At 52.6% G+C, this 17,870-nt stretch overlaps 11 protein-coding genes across 11 annotated transcripts; 4 read left to right on the top strand and 7 right to left on the bottom strand.

Moving 5' to 3' along the window:
- Nucleotides 1-130: 130 nt before the first annotated feature.
- On the top strand, nt 131-1,790 carry N7532_000820 (uncharacterized protein; the record flags this gene model as incomplete). Its single annotated transcript, XM_056613324.1, has 3 exons — nt 131-333; nt 391-464; nt 523-1,790. The coding sequence occupies 3 exons, from the start codon at nt 131-133 to the stop codon at nt 1,788-1,790; spliced, it is 1,545 nt and encodes a 514-aa protein (XP_056480548.1).
- Nucleotides 1,791-1,891: 101 nt separating this feature from the next.
- N7532_000819 (D-2-hydroxyacid dehydrogenase family protein) lies at nt 1,892-2,920 on the bottom strand (the record flags this gene model as incomplete). The annotated part of the gene is made up of 1 exon (XM_056613323.1): nt 1,892-2,920. One exon carries the CDS (start codon nt 2,918-2,920, stop codon nt 1,892-1,894), a length of 1,029 nt encoding a protein of 342 aa, XP_056480547.1.
- Nucleotides 2,921-3,217: 297 nt separating this feature from the next.
- N7532_000818 (GNAT family N-acetyltransferase) lies at nt 3,218-3,932 on the bottom strand (the record flags this gene model as incomplete). The annotated part of the gene is made up of 2 exons (XM_056613322.1): nt 3,218-3,468; nt 3,524-3,932. The coding sequence occupies 2 exons, from the start codon at nt 3,930-3,932 to the stop codon at nt 3,218-3,220; spliced, it is 660 nt and encodes a 219-aa protein (XP_056480546.1).
- Nucleotides 3,933-5,917: 1,985 nt separating this feature from the next.
- N7532_000817 (uncharacterized protein) lies at nt 5,918-7,622 on the top strand (the record flags this gene model as incomplete). The annotated part of the gene is made up of 2 exons (XM_056613321.1): nt 5,918-6,131; nt 6,184-7,622. 2 exons carry the CDS (start codon nt 5,918-5,920, stop codon nt 7,620-7,622), a joined length of 1,653 nt encoding a protein of 550 aa, XP_056480545.1.
- A 364-nt stretch (nt 7,623-7,986) lies between these two features.
- Nucleotides 7,987-8,922, top strand: N7532_000816 (NmrA/HSCARG family protein; the record flags this gene model as incomplete). Its single annotated transcript, XM_056613320.1, has 1 exon — nt 7,987-8,922. One exon carries the CDS (start codon nt 7,987-7,989, stop codon nt 8,920-8,922), a length of 936 nt encoding a protein of 311 aa, XP_056480544.1.
- Nucleotides 8,923-9,112: 190 nt separating this feature from the next.
- On the bottom strand, nt 9,113-10,049 carry N7532_000815 (uncharacterized protein; the record flags this gene model as incomplete). The annotated part of the gene is made up of 5 exons (XM_056613319.1): nt 9,113-9,212; nt 9,267-9,352; nt 9,416-9,498; nt 9,556-9,646; nt 9,699-10,049. The coding sequence occupies 5 exons, from the start codon at nt 10,047-10,049 to the stop codon at nt 9,113-9,115; spliced, it is 711 nt and encodes a 236-aa protein (XP_056480543.1).
- An 805-nt stretch (nt 10,050-10,854) lies between these two features.
- N7532_000814 (O-methyltransferase) lies at nt 10,855-11,607 on the bottom strand (the record flags this gene model as incomplete). Its single annotated transcript, XM_056613318.1, has 3 exons — nt 10,855-11,108; nt 11,169-11,379; nt 11,437-11,607. 3 exons carry the CDS (start codon nt 11,605-11,607, stop codon nt 10,855-10,857), a joined length of 636 nt encoding a protein of 211 aa, XP_056480542.1.
- Nucleotides 11,608-12,673: 1,066 nt separating this feature from the next.
- Nucleotides 12,674-13,249, bottom strand: N7532_000813 (S-(hydroxymethyl)glutathione synthase; the record flags this gene model as incomplete). The annotated part of the gene is made up of 1 exon (XM_056613317.1): nt 12,674-13,249. The coding sequence occupies one exon, from the start codon at nt 13,247-13,249 to the stop codon at nt 12,674-12,676; it is 576 nt and encodes a 191-aa protein (XP_056480541.1).
- A 119-nt stretch (nt 13,250-13,368) lies between these two features.
- On the bottom strand, nt 13,369-13,776 carry N7532_000812 (uncharacterized protein; the record flags this gene model as incomplete). Its single annotated transcript, XM_056613316.1, has 2 exons — nt 13,369-13,438; nt 13,487-13,776. 2 exons carry the CDS (start codon nt 13,774-13,776, stop codon nt 13,369-13,371), a joined length of 360 nt encoding a protein of 119 aa, XP_056480540.1.
- A 552-nt stretch (nt 13,777-14,328) lies between these two features.
- N7532_000811 (IQ calmodulin-binding motif protein) lies at nt 14,329-15,948 on the top strand (the record flags this gene model as incomplete). The annotated part of the gene is made up of 5 exons (XM_056613315.1): nt 14,329-14,448; nt 14,504-14,578; nt 14,637-15,428; nt 15,482-15,627; nt 15,708-15,948. The coding sequence occupies 5 exons, from the start codon at nt 14,329-14,331 to the stop codon at nt 15,946-15,948; spliced, it is 1,374 nt and encodes a 457-aa protein (XP_056480539.1).
- A 343-nt stretch (nt 15,949-16,291) lies between these two features.
- N7532_000810 (uncharacterized protein) lies at nt 16,292-17,795 on the bottom strand (the record flags this gene model as incomplete). The annotated part of the gene is made up of 3 exons (XM_056613314.1): nt 16,292-17,177; nt 17,233-17,533; nt 17,603-17,795. The coding sequence occupies 3 exons, from the start codon at nt 17,793-17,795 to the stop codon at nt 16,292-16,294; spliced, it is 1,380 nt and encodes a 459-aa protein (XP_056480538.1).
- Nucleotides 17,796-17,870: the final 75 nt, after the last annotated feature.

Here is a 17,870-nt window from a genome sequence, read left to right as displayed (position 1 = left end):
TACTTGAAGTTCCGCCCTCATTGGTATGTTCTGGGAGTTTCCGGTACTCCATGTCAAGAATTGGGTGTTCAACATAACGCGCTCGCCGCCTTCCCTTCATCGCATCGACTATCGAACTGTGGTCGCCAGAATGGGTGACGGTAAAGGTAATGGAGATGTCATTCAAGACCACGAAATCTTGACTGGCAAGGATGACACCAGGAGCGGCAAGCTGGCCGAGCTACATCATCTCAGCGAGGAGGATCAGGTATTGGAGAAAAAGCTGTTGCGGAAGATTGATTTCCTCGTCATGCCATTGATCGTGGTCATCTACCTCATGAATTTCATCGATCGGTAGGTCTTTTTCAACAATGCAGTCCTCCCACAGGACTTCACTCATGGTTTTCTCAGAAACAATTATGCGGCTGCGAGATTACAGGGCTTGGAAGACCATCTCAACCTCACCTCGGAGAGATATCAGGCTGGTGAGTGTGAATGTCAGCAGAGAATTGATGCAAATTGCTCACTAGTGCCTCTTAACAGGCCTTGGAATTTTCTTTGTCGGATATATCCTCGGCAGTATCCCATCAAATCAGATCCTGAATTATACCGGTCGCCCATCGCTCTATCTGGGCCTGTCAACATGCGCCTGGGGTCTCGTCTCTGCTCTGACAGCCTTAGTCCAGAGCTACGGAGGCATTCTAGGCTGCCGTCTAGCACTGGGATTCGTCGAGGCACCCTTCTTCCCAGGCGTACTTTTCTACCTGTCGAAATGGTACACCAAGACAGAACTCAGCATGCGCATGTCCATTTTCTATATCGGCTCGCTGATTGCTGGGGCACTGGGCAGTCTCATAGCGGCAGGGATTCTCCATGGGTTGGCCGGGAAGAACGGATTGCCAGGCTGGCGATGGCTGTATATCATCGAGGGAGTAATTACAGTCGTGCTGGGACTGCTGGTTGTCTTCATGCTGCCGGAATTCCCGCATACCTGGAAAAGTCTGTCGCCCGAGTTGAGGCGCATTGCGAATCGCCGGATGGCCATTGAGGCCGCCGAGGCCGACATCGACGAAGAAAAAGGCATGTCGCAAGTCAAGGGGTTTATGCTGGCCATGAAAGATATCCGTGTGCATGTGCTGGCCTTTGCTTTCATGTGCAAGTCGGCCGCAGGAGGGTTTTCCTTCTTCTTCCCGACTTTAACGAGCACGCTGGGCTATAATAACACCATATCGCTGTTACTCTGCGCGCCTCCCTATGTATTCGTGGCACTTTGGAGCGTGGCACATTCGTGGGCATCCGATCGTCTCCGCAAGCGATTCTGGTTCCTGATGTATCCCATGCCAGTCGTGATCGTCGGCTGGATCATCTTCATGACCACCGACTCCTTCGGCCCTCGATACCTTTCACTATTCCTCATGCTGATGATCTTCTCCATCAACGGCACCTTCTTCGCGTGGATTGCGACCAGTATCCCCCGACCACCAGCGAAGCGCGCTGCTGCATACGCGTATATCAACGCCATCGGTGGTAGCGCCTCAATTTGGACGCCGTTCACCTATCGCGATGAGGACAAACCGCACTACCGTCCGGCACTTGGTCTCAATATCGGTTTGTGGCTGGTCACGGCGGCGTGCTTTGTGTTCATGTTCTTTAGCCTCACGCGGGAGAATAAACGACTGGATCGTTTGGAGGACGAGGATGTGCCGTTGAGTGCGGAGGATTTTGCAAAGCTGCAGCAGACTGCCGAGGTGGAAGGTGTAGATATCGCAACGGCGCGGCGGCTGCAAAAGAATCATCGGTTTGTGATTTAGTAGTATCAGAGATATAGACTCCCATCAAAATGTGACTTGCGGACGAGTAATCCATTCATTCATTCATCAATTCGTGACAATTCTATCTTTTCGACGGCCCATCAGTTCATCTTCCGCAGCAATTCCTTGCCGTCTAGCCATCGTTCGAGGTTCTCTGCCACCTCGCGATACCAACCATTGATCAGCTCCTCCTCGCCGTATCCCATATGCGGACTCAACAGCACTTCACTCCGTCCATCCCGGCCCCAAGCTGTGGTCCGCCAGGGACTATCAGCCGGCAAAGGCTCGGGGTCAAAGACATCCAGGGCTGCACCCCGAATCTGACCGGCGTTAAGGGCCGCCAACAGCGCCGGCTCGTCGATCAAAGGCCCCCGCGAGGTATTGACAATCATTGCGGAGGGCTGCATCGTAGCTAGTTCGGGCGCTCCGACGATACCCCGACTGCGTTCCGAGAGAACGTTGTGCAGACTGACAACGTCGGCGCGCGCGAAGAACTCCGTCTTGGAAGGGGCGACGTCGAAGCTTCCGGCCGGCAATCCCTGCGCCTGCGCCTGCTCGTCGGCCTTTTCTTGCGTCAAGTTCGACGACCAGGCCAGCACATTCATGTCAAATGCCTGAATGGCGATCTTGCCGACCTGCGAGCCCAACTTACCCAATCCCAACAATGCCAGCGTCTTGCCCGAGAGATTCATGCCTAGCGATCCCTGCCACGCACCCGCCTTGACAGCCGCATCGTCGCGGGCGACATGTCTCGCCAGTGCGAGGATCAGCGCCCAGGTATGCTGTACCGTCGAGTTCACGCCCGGCGGCCGACCCTCGGTGCCGGCGACGGGGATGCCGCGATCGGCACAGGCCTGCAGGTCGAGGGAGAGGTTGCGGGTGCCAGTCGTGAGGAGGAGCTTCAGGTTGGGAAGGGCGGCGATGGTCTCGGCGGCGAAAGGGGTGCGCTCGCGCATGGCAAGGATGACGTCGAAGCGCTGCAGCCGCTGGATGAGCTCGTCGCGCTGGCGGGGATCGCGAGGATCGAGGGTTTCGGGGAAGCTGGTGATGTCGACGCGCGATTGCAGGTGGGCAAAATGTGGCGGGGCGATGCCCTGGTAGTCGTCGAGGATGGCAAATTTTGGCGTCATTGTGATGGCCGTGGTCCAATTGCGGGTCAATTGGAGGGAATGAGTGAAGGGAAAGAAGAATGAAGTGGTGGAGGAAGTCGCGGGGGACCGTCGGCATCGGCTGAAGTCTTAGCCGAGCACATCTACACCAATGTCAAATGTATGCAATCAGCTTTTCCTTTCTCGGTCCCATCGATTTATCGCTTCGCGTTGGTCATGTCTACAACAATCAAATTGGCCGTCCCTATGGCATTGGTGGTAATTGCTACTGCAACATGGAGTCATCATTCGTATACTGTATTCATATCCGGAAATGCGCTATTGCGGCTGCGGATCACGTATCATCAGCGTAAAGCTTTCCTTTCCCTCCGCGCCATATAGTGACCGGTCCAGCGAGACCTCCTCGACAGGCTTCCAGCCATACTTGATATACACCGGGTACCCCTCGCCGGTCGCCTCAAGGTAGACTCGGACCCCCAACTCGTCTGCCCGCGAACAGCCCCAACGCAGCAGCTTGGACGACAGGCCCCGGCCTTGATATTTGGGCAAGACGGCCAGCAGGTCCAGCACTATTCCAAGTATTAGTGTCGACCCTGAGTGGGGGCTGTGACAGGGTTCACATACTCATATCCCGCTCTGTGGTGTGCTTCTTGCGCGAGGTCTCCAGCAGCTGCCGAAAGGCTGTGTAGGCAGGTTCATTGAAAGGTTGTGGCGCATATGCTACGGGATCGCGCGCTGCCTCTTGTGCCTGCTCACTCAATTGCGGTACTGTCTCTCCCCCAAGCGCCTTGGGGATGAACCACCGCGCGTAGCCGATCAGCTCGCCGGTGGATGGGTCGACCAGCTTCAGAACGTGCATCTCCGGGTTGGCCAGGTGCTTCATTGAATAGACCGCCTTATACGCCTCCAGTTGCTGCTGACTGGCCTCTGGGAAGAACAAGGACAGCATTCCGCGGTTCTGGAAGCTGATGGTGTTGATCCTGGCCAAGCCGAGGCCATCGGCCTCGGTGGCATATTCGACCTGGAGATCCATTCAGTTGGTCCGTACGAGAGTGAGAGGTGATTTTGTCCTCGCAGATTAGTTCGGATCGCCGTAATAGTGAGAATACACTGTATTTGGATAGCACCAGAGGGCGTCGACAAAGAGATACAGGCTGAGTCACAATCGGAGCTCGGAGTTCGCGCGCCGCGTCTCCACTTGGTCGGGGTCCTGAGGGGGAATAGTGCGAGTAACTTCCAATAATACATTGTACCTAATGCTAGAATTATAGGATATAGACTTGAGGAAGTGAGTGGCCTAGGATGATTCTGGAATTATGATCGGCAATGTCGATCGAGTGAGCTACCTACTAGTACTTCTAGTAGGCGGTGCTGGGTTGGGAAGTATAGCAATGCCGCAGATGCGAAGTAGACTCTTCGACCTTCCCAGCCACGCCCATAATCGCATCATTTGATAGCATATGACGGGTGCGTTTCTTCCGTCCACCCGGGCTATTCTGAATCAAATCTAATACCCCACGCGATCACTCATCCACTCATCTACTCTCTCACTTGCGGCGTCAACACAACGCCTTCCCGCTATCGAATTCGTTCTCTGCTCCCAACGTGAACCCAGTGCTTCCTTCAACCTCGTGGTTTCTGCTGCTGCCTCTGTGAGCCTACAGACTGCTCCTACGGCGTCGACAGTCGAAGTGAAATTCTCTTCGAGATATTCCACTTCGATTCTCTTCGAAACTCACGAAGAGTAGAAACTTTCGGAGATAATGGGTCTGATCAAGACCAACACTGACATCAAACCGATATGACATCTTGGACACTTGGAAGAACCCAGAAAGCCCTCAAGAGGGGTGCTGCAAATTCCTCCTAGCCCAAAACATGTGTTGCTTTGGGATTCAAGACTCGTATTGCTCACAAGCAAGCGATCGATAGATGCGCCCGAGAAGCGCACCTGGCTCGCATGACAGAGCGGCATAGATCTATTCGATGAAGTGGCTCTGGGCCGCCTTGCTACCTCTGTAGCTCCGTATTCGCCAACGAGTGAAGTCAAGACAGCCCACCATCGCATCAGGGCTGCGTTAACAGGATAGCTGTTCGCGTGGTCCATGTGAAAAGAGTAGGTACTAGTATTCCATGCTCTGAATAATACCACCGAGTGAGCATATGTGATTTGCTGGAGAAGTCTTCATGATTCTCAAAGAACTCGCACGGTTAAAGGCTATATAGTTTCCCATCTCTCCTTCATGTAAGGTTGGAAGATATCCAAGATCGTCTGTAATGGGCGCAATTGTCGAGGCAAAGATTGCCAAAAAAATGAAATTAATTCGGAGCAAAATCTTAGTCGCAGTTATTGAATGTGTTATTTCAAGAGGTCTTGGTTCGGCCTATCTTCGGCTGTTGGTAGTAGATTGTCGATCTTTCCAACCTCGCTGACCTCACTTCATTTACTTGACAAATACGGAAGCGGCCGACAGCATGCAAGTGATCGTTCCATAGGGCGCAAATTCGCCATCGACAAGACCCCAAGTGCGCCCTACCCCGCAAATACGCAGTTTCGATTGTCTAATGAGGTCCACCGTGGGTCTCGCCAGATAAGAACCAACCCATTGAGGTCGATTTGTGAGCGCTGTTATTACCTTGCTGTTTGTCAGTCTGGAGGTACCGGCCCGGGTCGGACTATGTGTTCGCCATGCCCGCGCCTATCAACGCTTATTTCAAACGCCCGCGAATTCCGTTGAGCTTGCCAGGCGCTGCCTGGCCGTTGCTGGCCGCTAGCTCGTCCTGCGTAGCGTCGACCCACCAGATATCGCCCGAATTTGCTCTTTTGGTGCAACGGTGGAGCCGCTGGCAGCTCTGTACCGGGCCGGCAAGTGCGGAGAGCCTGGGGCCCCAGATCCCCCGCCATCTCCCAGCTATTTCATGCGGATGCCCATTCTTACGTGCTGTCAGGATACAGAAGCATTTACTTGGGGTTGCGCAGCTCGTCTTTGCCGCTTCCGACCGAATTGACTGTGCTGCAAGATGGGGTCCGACGACGAGGTGACGCCGGCCTACAGCCCCACCAGAACAGAGAAGAAACAAAATGAGCAACCCGACGATTCCATCGCCAAAGACCCCATCGAGGGCACCTACGCGGGCTATGATATCGATGCCGAGAAGCAAGTCGGGGAGCAGCGGCAATTGCCCGACCTGCAGCGCCGTCTTCGAAGCCGACACCTGCAGATGATTGCCATCGGTAAGAACAGCCCCAGGATACGATTGTATGAGCAATGGCTGATCGACGACAGGCGGGACCATCGGAACCGGGCTGTTTATTGGCAGCGGCACTGCTATTTCTTATGCCGGCCCTGTCGGGGCCCTCATTGCATACATCTTTGTCGGCTCGATCGTCTTCTCGGTCATGACCGCATTGGGAGAGGTGGCCACATTCCTCCCCATCCCCGGAGCTTTTGCGTCGTATGCCACACGACTCGTCGATCCGAGTCTAGGCTTTGCTATGGGTTGGATCTACTGGTTCTCGTGGGCCTCAACATTCGCCCTCGAGCTCACAGCCACAGGGCTGATCATCCAATTCTGGGAGAAGTCCGTCCCGATCGCGGTTTTTATCGCGGTCTTCTGGGTGGTCATCATCTTGCTCAATCTTCTGCCTGTCAGCTTCTTTGGAGAGACAGAATTCTGGCTGTCTAGTATAAAGGTGCTGACAGTGATTGGATTCATGATTTTCGCCATCTGTATGAATGCTGGTGTGGGTGATGAAGGGTATCTTGGTTTTCGCTATTGGGTGGACCCCGGGCCCTTTAAGAATTACCTACTTGAGGATCAGCCATCTCTAGCCAAATTCTTGGGCTTCTGGGCAGTGCTTATTAAAGCGGGCTTCTCCTACCAAGGCACTGAACTGGTCGGTATTGCTGCTGGTGAGACCGAGAATCCACGCAAAACCATCCCCTCGGCCATCCGCAAGTCATTCTTCCGCATCATCTTTTTTTTCATTTTCACCATCTTCTTTATTGGCATTGTGGTTCCCTCCAATGATGATCGTCTGACTGCCAGCGAGGGCAGCGGAGCCAGCGCGAACAATGCCAACGCCTCACCCTTCGTCATTGCCGCCAAGCGTGCAGGCGTGAATGTCCTCCCATCCATCATCAACGCGGTCTTGCTCACCGTCGTCCTGTCCGCCGCAAATTCAAATGTCTACAGCGGTAGCAGAATTCTCGTGGGCCTCGCACACGAGGGCTTTGCCCCTCGCTTCTTCGTGAAAACCACCAAATGGGGCGTTCCATACTGGAGCGTGCTCTTCACAGCTCTCTTCGGCCTCCTGGGCTTCCTGAACGTGTCCAATGCCGGCAGCACCGTCTTCGACTGGTTGATGCAAATTGCCGGCCTGGCCGGATTCATTACGTGGACGTCACTGAATATCTGCCATCTGGCTTTCATGCGGGCATTGAAAGCCCGCGGAATCTCGCGCGACATCCTCCCGTACAAGGCGCTCTTGCAGCCTTATTTCTCCTATTATGGTCTTTTCTTCAACGTCTTAATTATCATCACGCAGGGGTTCACGGCTTTTGTGCCGAACTTCAGCATTACCGATTTCTTCATCGACTATCTCAGCTTGATACTCTTTGCCGTCCTGTATATTGGACATAAAGTTATTGTTCGCCCGGCATTTGTGAAGCCGCTGGAAGCTGATATAGATACGGGCCGCGTGAACTTGATTGAATATGAATAGACATACAATAGAATACTCCCCTTGGTCTTTGCAGTGTGATGTCAATGGTTCCAGTTGACACCAAGAAGGTTGATAATACTGACGGGAAATGCATGGCATGATTTACGATGCTAGGTTAATTAATATTCATAGTACTTAATTTGATCATTGTAGAATCGCTAGGCAATGGCTGAAATAGCCAAGAGGATTGTGCTGTCTCTCAATGCTGCGGTCTACGGCTAAACTCCGCACCTCGCTTAATTCCGTCGGGCTCGGACATAAACGTCATGCATTTGACTCTCATCTAAAAGGACCTGTCACCAACACCATTTGACATTTCGACCTCAAGATTCTTCAAAACACACCTGAAGTATCATACTTTGCCATGTCCAAGCTTCTGGTTGTCTTCGGTGCGACCGGCCAGCAGGGCGGTTCCGTCATCGACTATGTCCTCAACGACCCAACGCTTTCAAAGGAATATTCATTGCGAGCAATCACTCGCGATACATCCCGCCCAGCTGCACAAGCTCTTCAAAAGCGAGGGGTGGAAGTTGCTTCTGGAGACGTCGATGATCTCAAATCGCTACCCGCCGCCTTAGAAAACGCCCACACCGTCTTCATTGTGACCACCACAGTCTACGACGAACATCTGAAGGCGCGTGAATTCCGGCAAGGGAAAGCCATCGCCGATACAGCTGTTGCGGCCGGAGCTCAGTACCTGATCTTCAGCACATGCGTAGGCTGCGAGCGGCTCTGGGGCCATGTCGTCGAGGCGTTAGACTCCAAAGCTGACGTCGAAGCGTATATCCGGACTCTTCCGGTGCCAAGCGCCTTTTTCGCACCCGCGATGTTCATGCAGAACTTCCTTACCAACCAAGCTCCCCGGCCAATTCCCGGACAGGAGGGGAGCTACGCCATTGCCAACTTCATCTCGCCAGATGCCAAATTTCCTCTCATTGAGACGGTGGAGGATACGGGAAAGTATGTGGCTCCGATCCTTGCGGCGCCTGATCAATTCGCTGGTCAGACGATGTTTGCTGCAACAGGTTTCTATTCTTACAAGGAAACTGCGGAGATAATTACCCGTATCACTGGGAAGAATACTGTCTATGCTCAGCTGCCCCAGGAGCAGTGGACTAGTTACCTGCCGGCTGGGTATCAAGTCCCAATGACTGCCATGATGTGCTGGATCGAGAAGCCGGGATACTACGGGCCGCAGACGCAGGAGTGTGTTGACTGGACGGTGAAGCAGGTACCGGAGAAATTGACGACCTTCGAGGAATTTGTAGAGAGGCATGCGAAAGAGATGTTTCCACAGTAGTATTCGGACATGAATGTCAAATGTATTCAATTTGATTATCACGTGAATATAGGAGAATCCATGACCGAAAACGATAAATTGCGTTCTAACGTGACAGGGTAATTATTGGCTTGTGAAGAAATCGCTGGTCGTGACTGTCGATTGCTTTCGGATATCATATACAGTAAAGAATATCGTAGATCATTCGAAGTTATGCCTTCAATCGGTGTTTGATGAAATCGACGACATCCTGGTCGTATTTTTTCATGTAGGTATGGTGAGCATGGTTGTCGTCCAATGGATACGGCGAGCTTTGAACAGATTAGTTGATTTGTTGTATTTGCATCCGTGGACAATTTACCTACCAGCATAGGGCATCACCATAGTCGCAATAGCTTTGCAGTGAGCTAGCGAATGGTTTGCAAGTGGATGGGTTCAGGCGAGGGTACTCCTAGTAGATTGACTTGGATGAGATAGGGTTCACACTGTATATGTTGCATCTGGGATGACTTACCCCGAGTCCGACTGTACAATCTCCTGTATTCCAAGGCTGCAAGGGAACGAATGTCTCGTCTCCGTAGGCGATGCTTGCGATCACTAGAACAGTTGTTAGACATGGCATGGATCCAGTATTACGGTCGATCGATGACTCACCCGTAGTATTGTAGGAGGGATCAAGAGGCGGCAGTGGAATCAACAGAAGAGAGCTCGTTCCGCAGATCGCTTCCATGGTGAGCACGGCGCCCTATAATTCCAAGATCAGCAGACGTAACTAAAGATCAAAACACAATACATACCAATGAATATCCAATCAAGGCAATCTTGGCCTTGGGGCAAGAATCGACATAATCGTGCACATACTGCTGCAGCATCAAGGCACCAGAATGGACCGCCGTGAATTTATCGTCGGCATCGTGGTCAAACGGGAAACCCAGTGTCGTCGAACCAGGAATTTGATCTAAAATCATATCCGACAAGGCCCCCATCACACTCAAATCACCTCCAGGACCCTGTCCACGCGAGATAATGGCATGCACGCCGGTCGCACAATCCTGCGACGCGACCTTCTGCGCCAGCGATCCCGGGATCGAGACCACCAGAGCGAAAGCCAGCAAGCCCCGCAACAACAGAGCAATCCTAGCTATCATTATCCTCACAGTCAGCCTGGGCGCAATTGTCTCCGCCAAGGCACACAGACGGCGATCTTGGAAGAATCACGTCACTCGCAGGATCGCAGGTCTTGGCCATGGCTTTCCCTTATAACAGCCCGCCTCAGGAGACCTCCCGATCAGAAGCAAATCTTTTATTCTGGTCTCCAAGGGCTTGGTGCTTAGTGTGGCTTCTGCGAGACTGGCTGGTCAGGCCGCGGTCCATAGTTCGCCCCATGTGCTCTCCATGATCTCGATTGGACCCTGTGTGAAATTGGGATCGGCGATATTTAGTGCGGGATCCAGTTTCACCGTGATCGGCCGGGATAAGGACTCGGAAATAGGATCAAACGCGTGCACCAGTAGATACATAGTGGTTTTGTGCAATATTCGCAGCGACTGAAAAGAGCCAATTCAAGGCAGAGGAATCATGGAGAGGGAGTAAATTGAGGGAAGGGCATATTGGGCCTGCACACTTTGAGCCTGCGGTGGGGAAAACGCGAATTGGAGCTGGTGCGGAGCTGCTCCGATACAGAAGAGATCCCAAGCGGTCTAGACAAAAGTCAATTGGCTTCTGCAAAAAATAATTTCGAGTTCTTTTGCGATTGGATGCGATTTTGTGGATTGGGAGGTTTGAATGGTCCCGAGGTTTGAACTTTCTTCTGCACGCTATATATACTGCGTATTCGATACCACATTTGTAAGATGCCCTAGCACGATAGCAGAAAATATTTAGTGGAGTGTTCGCGAGGAATTTTAGACATTCAAATTTTATCGACATTCTAATGAGCTTAACTCACACTTTTTACGTCAGATCTGCTTTAACAAGACTGGTGGTAACACCAGGATAGTTGTAAATGCGCACCACCTTCAGTCCAGCTTGAGCAAGAATGCCCCCCCTCCCCTCGGACTCGATCTTCTCCCTCACAGACAAATGAGCCAGCATCATCATGTCCATGTTTGTCGCCGCCAGTGTGGGGTTCTTCTCGCTGACCCCAATCTCATTCAGGAGCACCCGCGAATACCCTTTTTCAGAGAAGGCACCAGGTTTTCCAAAATCTTAACACCATCCTCGTCACCCCAGTCGTGCAGAATGGAGTGGAGCGAGTAAGCGCGCACCATGGATGGGCTGCGGCGTGAAAAAGTTATGAGCTTTGGCCTCAAAAGGTAGAAGCTGGCCCACTGGTTTGTACAGCTGTAATAACGGGCTCGCGATCTCCCCAGTCTTTTGAGACAGCTCTGCGGGGGTTAGGCCAATGTTATTATATTCTCGAAAGTGCTGGAAAAGCTGGACATCGACCGCGAGGCGGATGATAGCGGATTGAGCGGGCTATTATTTCATGTTAGTATCGCAGACGAGTGTCGAAAGGTACTTTTTCGGAGAGACCAACTTCTGCCCAGAAAGTGCGCTGGACAATTCACTTGGGATCTCGAGTGCCGTGATTAATGCACGACTGTGGTCGATGAGAGCCTCCCTCGAGCCAGGTTCATTGTTCTCGAAGGCTGCCCGGGAAGCAGCAATATCATCTAGGATAGTGGAGGCGGAAGTGTTGGCCATTCTGCGACAACTGAGGCCCGAGAAGGTGAATTGAGAGGAATAGGCCCCGCAACGCAATGTGAGCCGAAAGTCCTCAATGCATTGCGGGAAAGATGTCCGCTTTATGCGGAGCAAAGCCAGCAAGGCCCAATGGTCTCCCCTGTTGACTCGCAATATTAGTTACGTGGCATGTGTCTTTCTTTTGTGAGATCTCTCCACTGCTTCATATGATAGGAGACTGCTAACAGTTGTTGTCAAGCGTGTTCAACATATTCTTTGGCATTGGATTTGACGGAGTTCCATTCCTTCTGCCCTTCGAGTTAGCTCCCTTAAAAACGCGGGGTAAATCAGTCTCCGTCGCCGCCAGTGTTTTCTGACTGTGCAACTTCTTCGTGGTCATGATATCGCCTGTCTTTGATTGATCGGATCAAATGGGGGACGTATGTGCTGTGTGCTGTGGTGTGGCACGAAGTTTGTGTTCATTTCCTTGGTCTACTTTCTCAGTAAGCGTGGGCAACTGTAAGGCCCTTAGAAAGGGTAGTTAGTACCTGACGTCAAAAAGTTCCGGAGACATTGAATGCCGCTCTTGAAGATATTGATCAGCTCTTCGAGACAAGCGGATCTAGTTGGATCATTGGACCCGGTTGTAGGAAGAGGTTGGTTCAGATCGTGGCCAATCGTGAACTCGTTGAGCGAAGAAAGACATCGATGATGAGGGAGTGATCCACGGGACGGCTGAAACCGTAGAAAATGCCTATTACAGTCTTTCTGATCTCGTATTCGAACGATGGTGGCCGATGAAGAATAACATGTGGCTGGACCAATAGAGCGAGAATGGAAATGTCAGAATAGACAGATAGATACTAAAGGGATATCAAACTTGAGAAAGCGGATCGAGGCGATAAAATTGGGTCTAAGTGGTCATGATATCATTTTATTGCGTATTGCGCAGTGGTTTTCATCGTAACATCCGCATGAACGAGCTATCGAAAACCATCGCCACGCGACATTTATCACATAATAATTGATACATCTCAGCAGCGGCAGCCGCTGAGTTTCGCTTGTTTATTTCTCCCAATCATTTCCCTTACAGGTTAGAGAACTTGATACCCGACTTCTGCGCAGTGAAGGTGGCAATCAGATCCATTAGAGGGGGAGACAGAGCGTCGTAGGTCTCGAGTCCGTTGGCCCTGAACTTGGAGCGAACGGCCGCCATACCCTCGGGGTTGAATCCCTGCTCGATGATGGAGGAGACAAAGCCAGCGAACTGGGGCTCCTGCCATCCCTTCTGCTTGGAGAGCTCGGCGTGAACAAAGTCGAGGCCGCGGAAGGGGTGCTCCTTCTCGATTCGGCCGTACATGTGGACACCACAGTCGCGGCAGGCGTGGCGCTGGATAACGGCGGAGGGATCGACGATGGACAGCTTCGACTCGTTGGCTTCGACCTTGAGGTTGTCGCGGGGGATGACGCCAACGACGGAGAAGAGGGAGCCGGCGGGCTTCCAGCACTTGGAGCAGCCGCAAGCGTGGTTGTGAGCGATGTTGCTCTTGAGGGCGACGACGACCTGGTTGGAGGGGCAGAGACACTGGATGGTGCCACCGGGGAAGTTGGGGTCACCCTTGGTGATGCCGTTGTCGATGAGAGGGTGGATGGAGGGGGCCATTGTGACGGTTTGTGATGGTATAGGCAAGTGAACTTTTGCAGGAATCAAAGTAGACAGTTGCGATGACAAGTCTCGAGAACGAAGATTTGCTGACCGGGGTATATATAACGAGCCGGACTTTATGGTGAGACGAATGCGCCCCTCCTCCGAAATTTTCCCCTCATGAGGGGATCACGGTTCGCCGGCGGACTGCTCCGGGTTGATAGCGCAGTCCCACCAGTGGGTACCTGAGATTACCCACCACTGGGCGTTGGACGTGCAGCGACTCCAGTTGACGGCGGCTGGGCTCCCGAGCCCCCGCGATCGCGGCGCTGGCGCGATTCTGGCCCGGCTTGCGGGGCCGACCTTAATGTGGTAACCGAATCCTCCATGAGGGGTGCCGAGTCCTTCTCCAATTGATTGCCCTCGTATTGTTCCATGTTGTGCCGTCTGAATCCATTGCGATGGAATTCGATGGAATAAGTGCGACGGGTGCCACCATTGGAATGAGCATCACGACGCGTCGTGTCGCGGTGCGATTGCTCCATTCAACGAGACTCAACGAGGGTGAGACCGGGAGCGTTCACCAAGTCAAACTTAACTGAGGAAAAATGTGCCCTGGAGCCAGTTTTTCTCCGAGAGAACAGCGTCTTTGTCGCAAGATTGTGGACTGCTGACCGCAAGGCGCATTTTGGCAGTGGAGTGGGCCAGGCAAATCAGTTTTCAGCGGCCAAAGACTGAAGTTTCATCTTCGCGACAAAGGAACAGATGGCGCAGAGTCCGATTTGAGCGATTATGGGATGCGCTTGCTTTATAGATCGCATTGGGTTGCCCCAAAGGTCCTCTTCAGAACAAACTTGGGAACCTTGCGAGACGCAGACCGTGCCTGGGGATGCCCGAGAAGCAAGGCAGAAATTCAGACATCCAGCTTATCTTATCGGCTATGCGGGGGCACGTGGGGATCCTTCCCGATCGAGACGGCGAAAACAAGGCCGGGTAACTGTAGCCTGCGCAACAAAGACCAACCACCACGATGCGCTGCCAGCCGCCTTCGACCTGAATTTATCTGCTCCTGTACGAACTGGCACTCTGCGCAGACCATGACCCGGCCAGACCCCGCCTACGAACCGCCTCCGATCGCGTCGTCCCCTCGCCGGCCACTCAACCCAAGTGACGTCAGTGATTCGGATAAAGCCAACTTTGCCGCGGGCACCATCCAGGTACAGTCCAACGTGATCCACTCTCTCGGTAAACGATGCTGATTAGGTTTACTAGAGGGTATACCGTGGCTATCGTGCTCGCCGAGAACTGCAAGGCATCGGCGTCGCAGCGTCAAGTCGGTGGATGGATGTGAGCAATTCTTTACGATTCACCTGTGGATTTGGAGGCTGACAGATTCATCTATTAGATCACGAGTCAGAAACGATGCGAAGAGTCACAGGCCCCGAACGAACCTGCATGGGAGACAGAAAGCGAGAACCCGAGTCCTGCCCGCAAGAACTGGCAACGAGTCGTGAGCATCGCGATACAAGCTGGAGCCTATGACCGGTCCGTCGAATCAGCCGCTCCAAATATCCATGAGAAGGCAAACGAGCCTGAGCGATTGCATGGGACGACATCGAAGATGATGGATCTCCCCTACTTTCTCGAGATGGTCGATGAGAAACACCGTCATGGTAGTAACCTTCGCGCCTATCATTCGGTCTGGAAAAACTCACCTTCGGGCGAGAACTTCTTCTATTGGCTGGATCATGGAGAAGGAAAAAATGTGGAAATCGCACAGTGCCCTCGGGAACGGTTGGAACGAGATCAAGTGCGGTACCTGTCGCCCCAGGAGAGAGCCAAGTATCTGGTTGTGGTGGACGATACGGGCCGATTTCGCTGGGCCAAGAACAATGACCTGGTCGAAACTGATACCAATCAATACAAAGACAGCATGCAAGGGGTCGTGCGCATTCAAGAGGGAGCTCGGCAATTCCGAGGGAATACGGAGGCCGCGTTGTCAGAACCAGGATCACCTAACCCCCGGTCGGCTTCGCCAACAATCGTTGATGACGAGGAAGACGGCGACCCAAAGCTATCGACCCGCGAAGACTACGAATTGGGAAAGGCTGTTAGCAAGTTTTCTCGCATCAAACCGACTGCCATCTATGATCATTTTGCCGCAAGCCTCCCGAAAAAGGATGAGATGTGGATATTTGTGGGTACCCAGGGAATGAATCTCATACCGGAATTTGTGTTAACCTAATTTAGGTCGCTGATACATCCTTCCGAATTTATATTGGCATCAAGGAGCCAGGTGCATTTCAGCATTCCTCCTTTCTCCGGGGTGGCCGGATTTCCGCTGCGGGAATGCTCAAAATCAAGCACGGACAGCTGCGCAGCCTGGCACCGTTGAGGTAAGTCGGTTCCTAATCTGCAATCTGGCGATTTACTAGCTTTGAATTGAAGCCCCTGAGCTAAGGTCGTTGCTATTTAGTGGACACTATCGGCCTCATGTAGCCAACTTCCGAGCTTTTCACCATTCCCTTCAGGAACGAGGTGTTGACCTATCTCGTGTCCTGATTAGCAAGTCATATGCGATCTTGGCTGGCATTGAAGGATACACCTTGACAAAGAAGAAGGTTCATAATGTGCACGAAAAGCTGGATACGGCGAAGGAAAAGCTTCGTCGATCGAGTCATGGGAATTCCAAAGATGAAAGTGCGGAAACCGGATGAGGGGTGACAGATACTGGTATCTCGATAGCAGGTGCCTGTGATGAAGACAAGGAAAATTCCAATCTACTCAGCAATGACCGGGGATGCATCCCGAGCTCAACCATCGGACATTACAGCAGAAATACCCCATGAGCGCTTCAACGGAAACCCAAATACAGGAGCCCGAGGGATGCTACTTCCTAGCTCTTACTGGTCTCAGCCAAGTACAGTGCGCTTGGTGAAGGTGTTTGACCAAGTGACTTTCAGATACATGGGGAAGATCAAAAGAGACCGGGTCTTCATTCTGGAGGTTGAATGCGAGACAGTCGGTATCATTTATCTTTCTCAAAATTCAGACATTCAATCAAATCCTCGCGGCAAGCTTCTTTGCCGTATCATTCAAGACATAGTCGTGTCGTTTGGTCTTGCTTCGCACTCGTTCTCCGTCCTCCGGGGTAACATACCGGGCCTCTACAGCCGGATTATATCCCACTCCCGAAACATGTCTTACCTCCTCATCGGAAAGAGTCCTATTCTTCTGCCCATCTGCACGCTTGTAAACTGTGACGACGACGGCTCCACCCAGTCCCAGGTTATGCTGCAAAGCGACGTCTGTGCCTTGAACCAGGCGGTTGTTCGCCCAGCCACGCAGTTGCCAGGTAAGCTCTGCACACTGTGCTAGCCCGGTAGCACCAAGAGGATGACCCTTCGAGATCAAGCCTCCGGAGGGGTTGATAATCGGGCCCCGGCCGCCGTATGTAATATCTCCCCGACGAACCAGCTCATGGGCCTTTCCAGGCTCGGAGAAACCCAGTCCATCCAGCAACAAAAGCTCGTTGGTCGAAAAGCAGTCGTGCAGCTCACACACCTTAATATCCTTGACTTGAACTTGAGCCTCTTGCATAGCCAACTTCGCGGCATCTTGTGACATGTTGAACCCAACAAGATCAATCGCACTACGGGTGTATACCTCGGGTCCGTCAGTCATCATCTTCTGACCGGCCATGAGAATCGCTTGGGATTTAAGGTGAGGGCGAGCATCCAAGAAGCGTTGGGAGACAATCACAGCCGCACCGGCACCGTCGCTGGTCGGGGAGCATTGGAGCTTGGTCAGTGGGCCGTAAACGGGGGTGGAATTCAAGATTTCCTCGCGCGAGTACGCCGTTCGGAACTGGGCGTAGGGGTTCTTCTGCGAATGCTCGTGAGAGATGCGTGCAATCTCTGCAAAGTCTTCGGCCTTGGCTCCGTATCTGCCATCATATCGTCATTAGCTTTCGCCATTTCAGGGGCGACTTGATTCCTCACTTCTGCATGTATTCCTGTCCCGCGTTTCCGAAGTACTGAGCATTTCGGGGCGAGTCGTGCTTGCCGAATTCATCTTCCATCATCTTCGTGGAAGGGCCGAGAGGGCTAGGACGATCGTCCCAGACGCTCTTGATGGATCCCGGGCGCATTTGCTCGAATCCAATGACCAGGACACAGTCGGCGAGGCCTCCTTTGATCATTTTGCGCCCCAGATGGAGACCAGTTGACCCGGTCGCACAGGCATTGTTGACATTGTATATCTCGATTCCGGTCATTCCAAATTGGTAGAAGATGCGCTGGCCTGCAGTCGATATTAGCTCTGTCTTGCATTGCCCCGTCACGGGACTAGCAAGCTAGAAGCAGGACTTACCGCTGGTCGTATCACCATAGCAATAACACGCGATTCCCGCCTCGACCGAGTCATAGTCGATCTTCGCATCCAGCATGGCCTTGACGCCGGCCTCATACCCCAACTCGGGGTACTCCCGCGTGCGCCGCGGCTTGAGGAACTGGGTTAGTCCGACGCCCAACACATATGCATTGTGCGATGAGTTTTGTGCCATGATGTATTGTCAACAGCCCGTGCCAGGTGATGCAGCCTTGGAATCTGGGGTGGGAGTAGTAAATAAAGTGGGCAT

This window comes from Penicillium argentinense (assembly GCF_028826775.1).
Source record: "Penicillium argentinense strain IBT 30761 chromosome Unknown utg000001l_segment0_segment0, whole genome shotgun sequence".
NCBI classification, from domain to species: domain Eukaryota; kingdom Fungi; phylum Ascomycota; class Eurotiomycetes; order Eurotiales; family Aspergillaceae; genus Penicillium; species Penicillium argentinense.
Note: the sequence above shows the minus strand (reverse complement) of the source record. Positions and strands in the feature narration are given on the sequence as shown.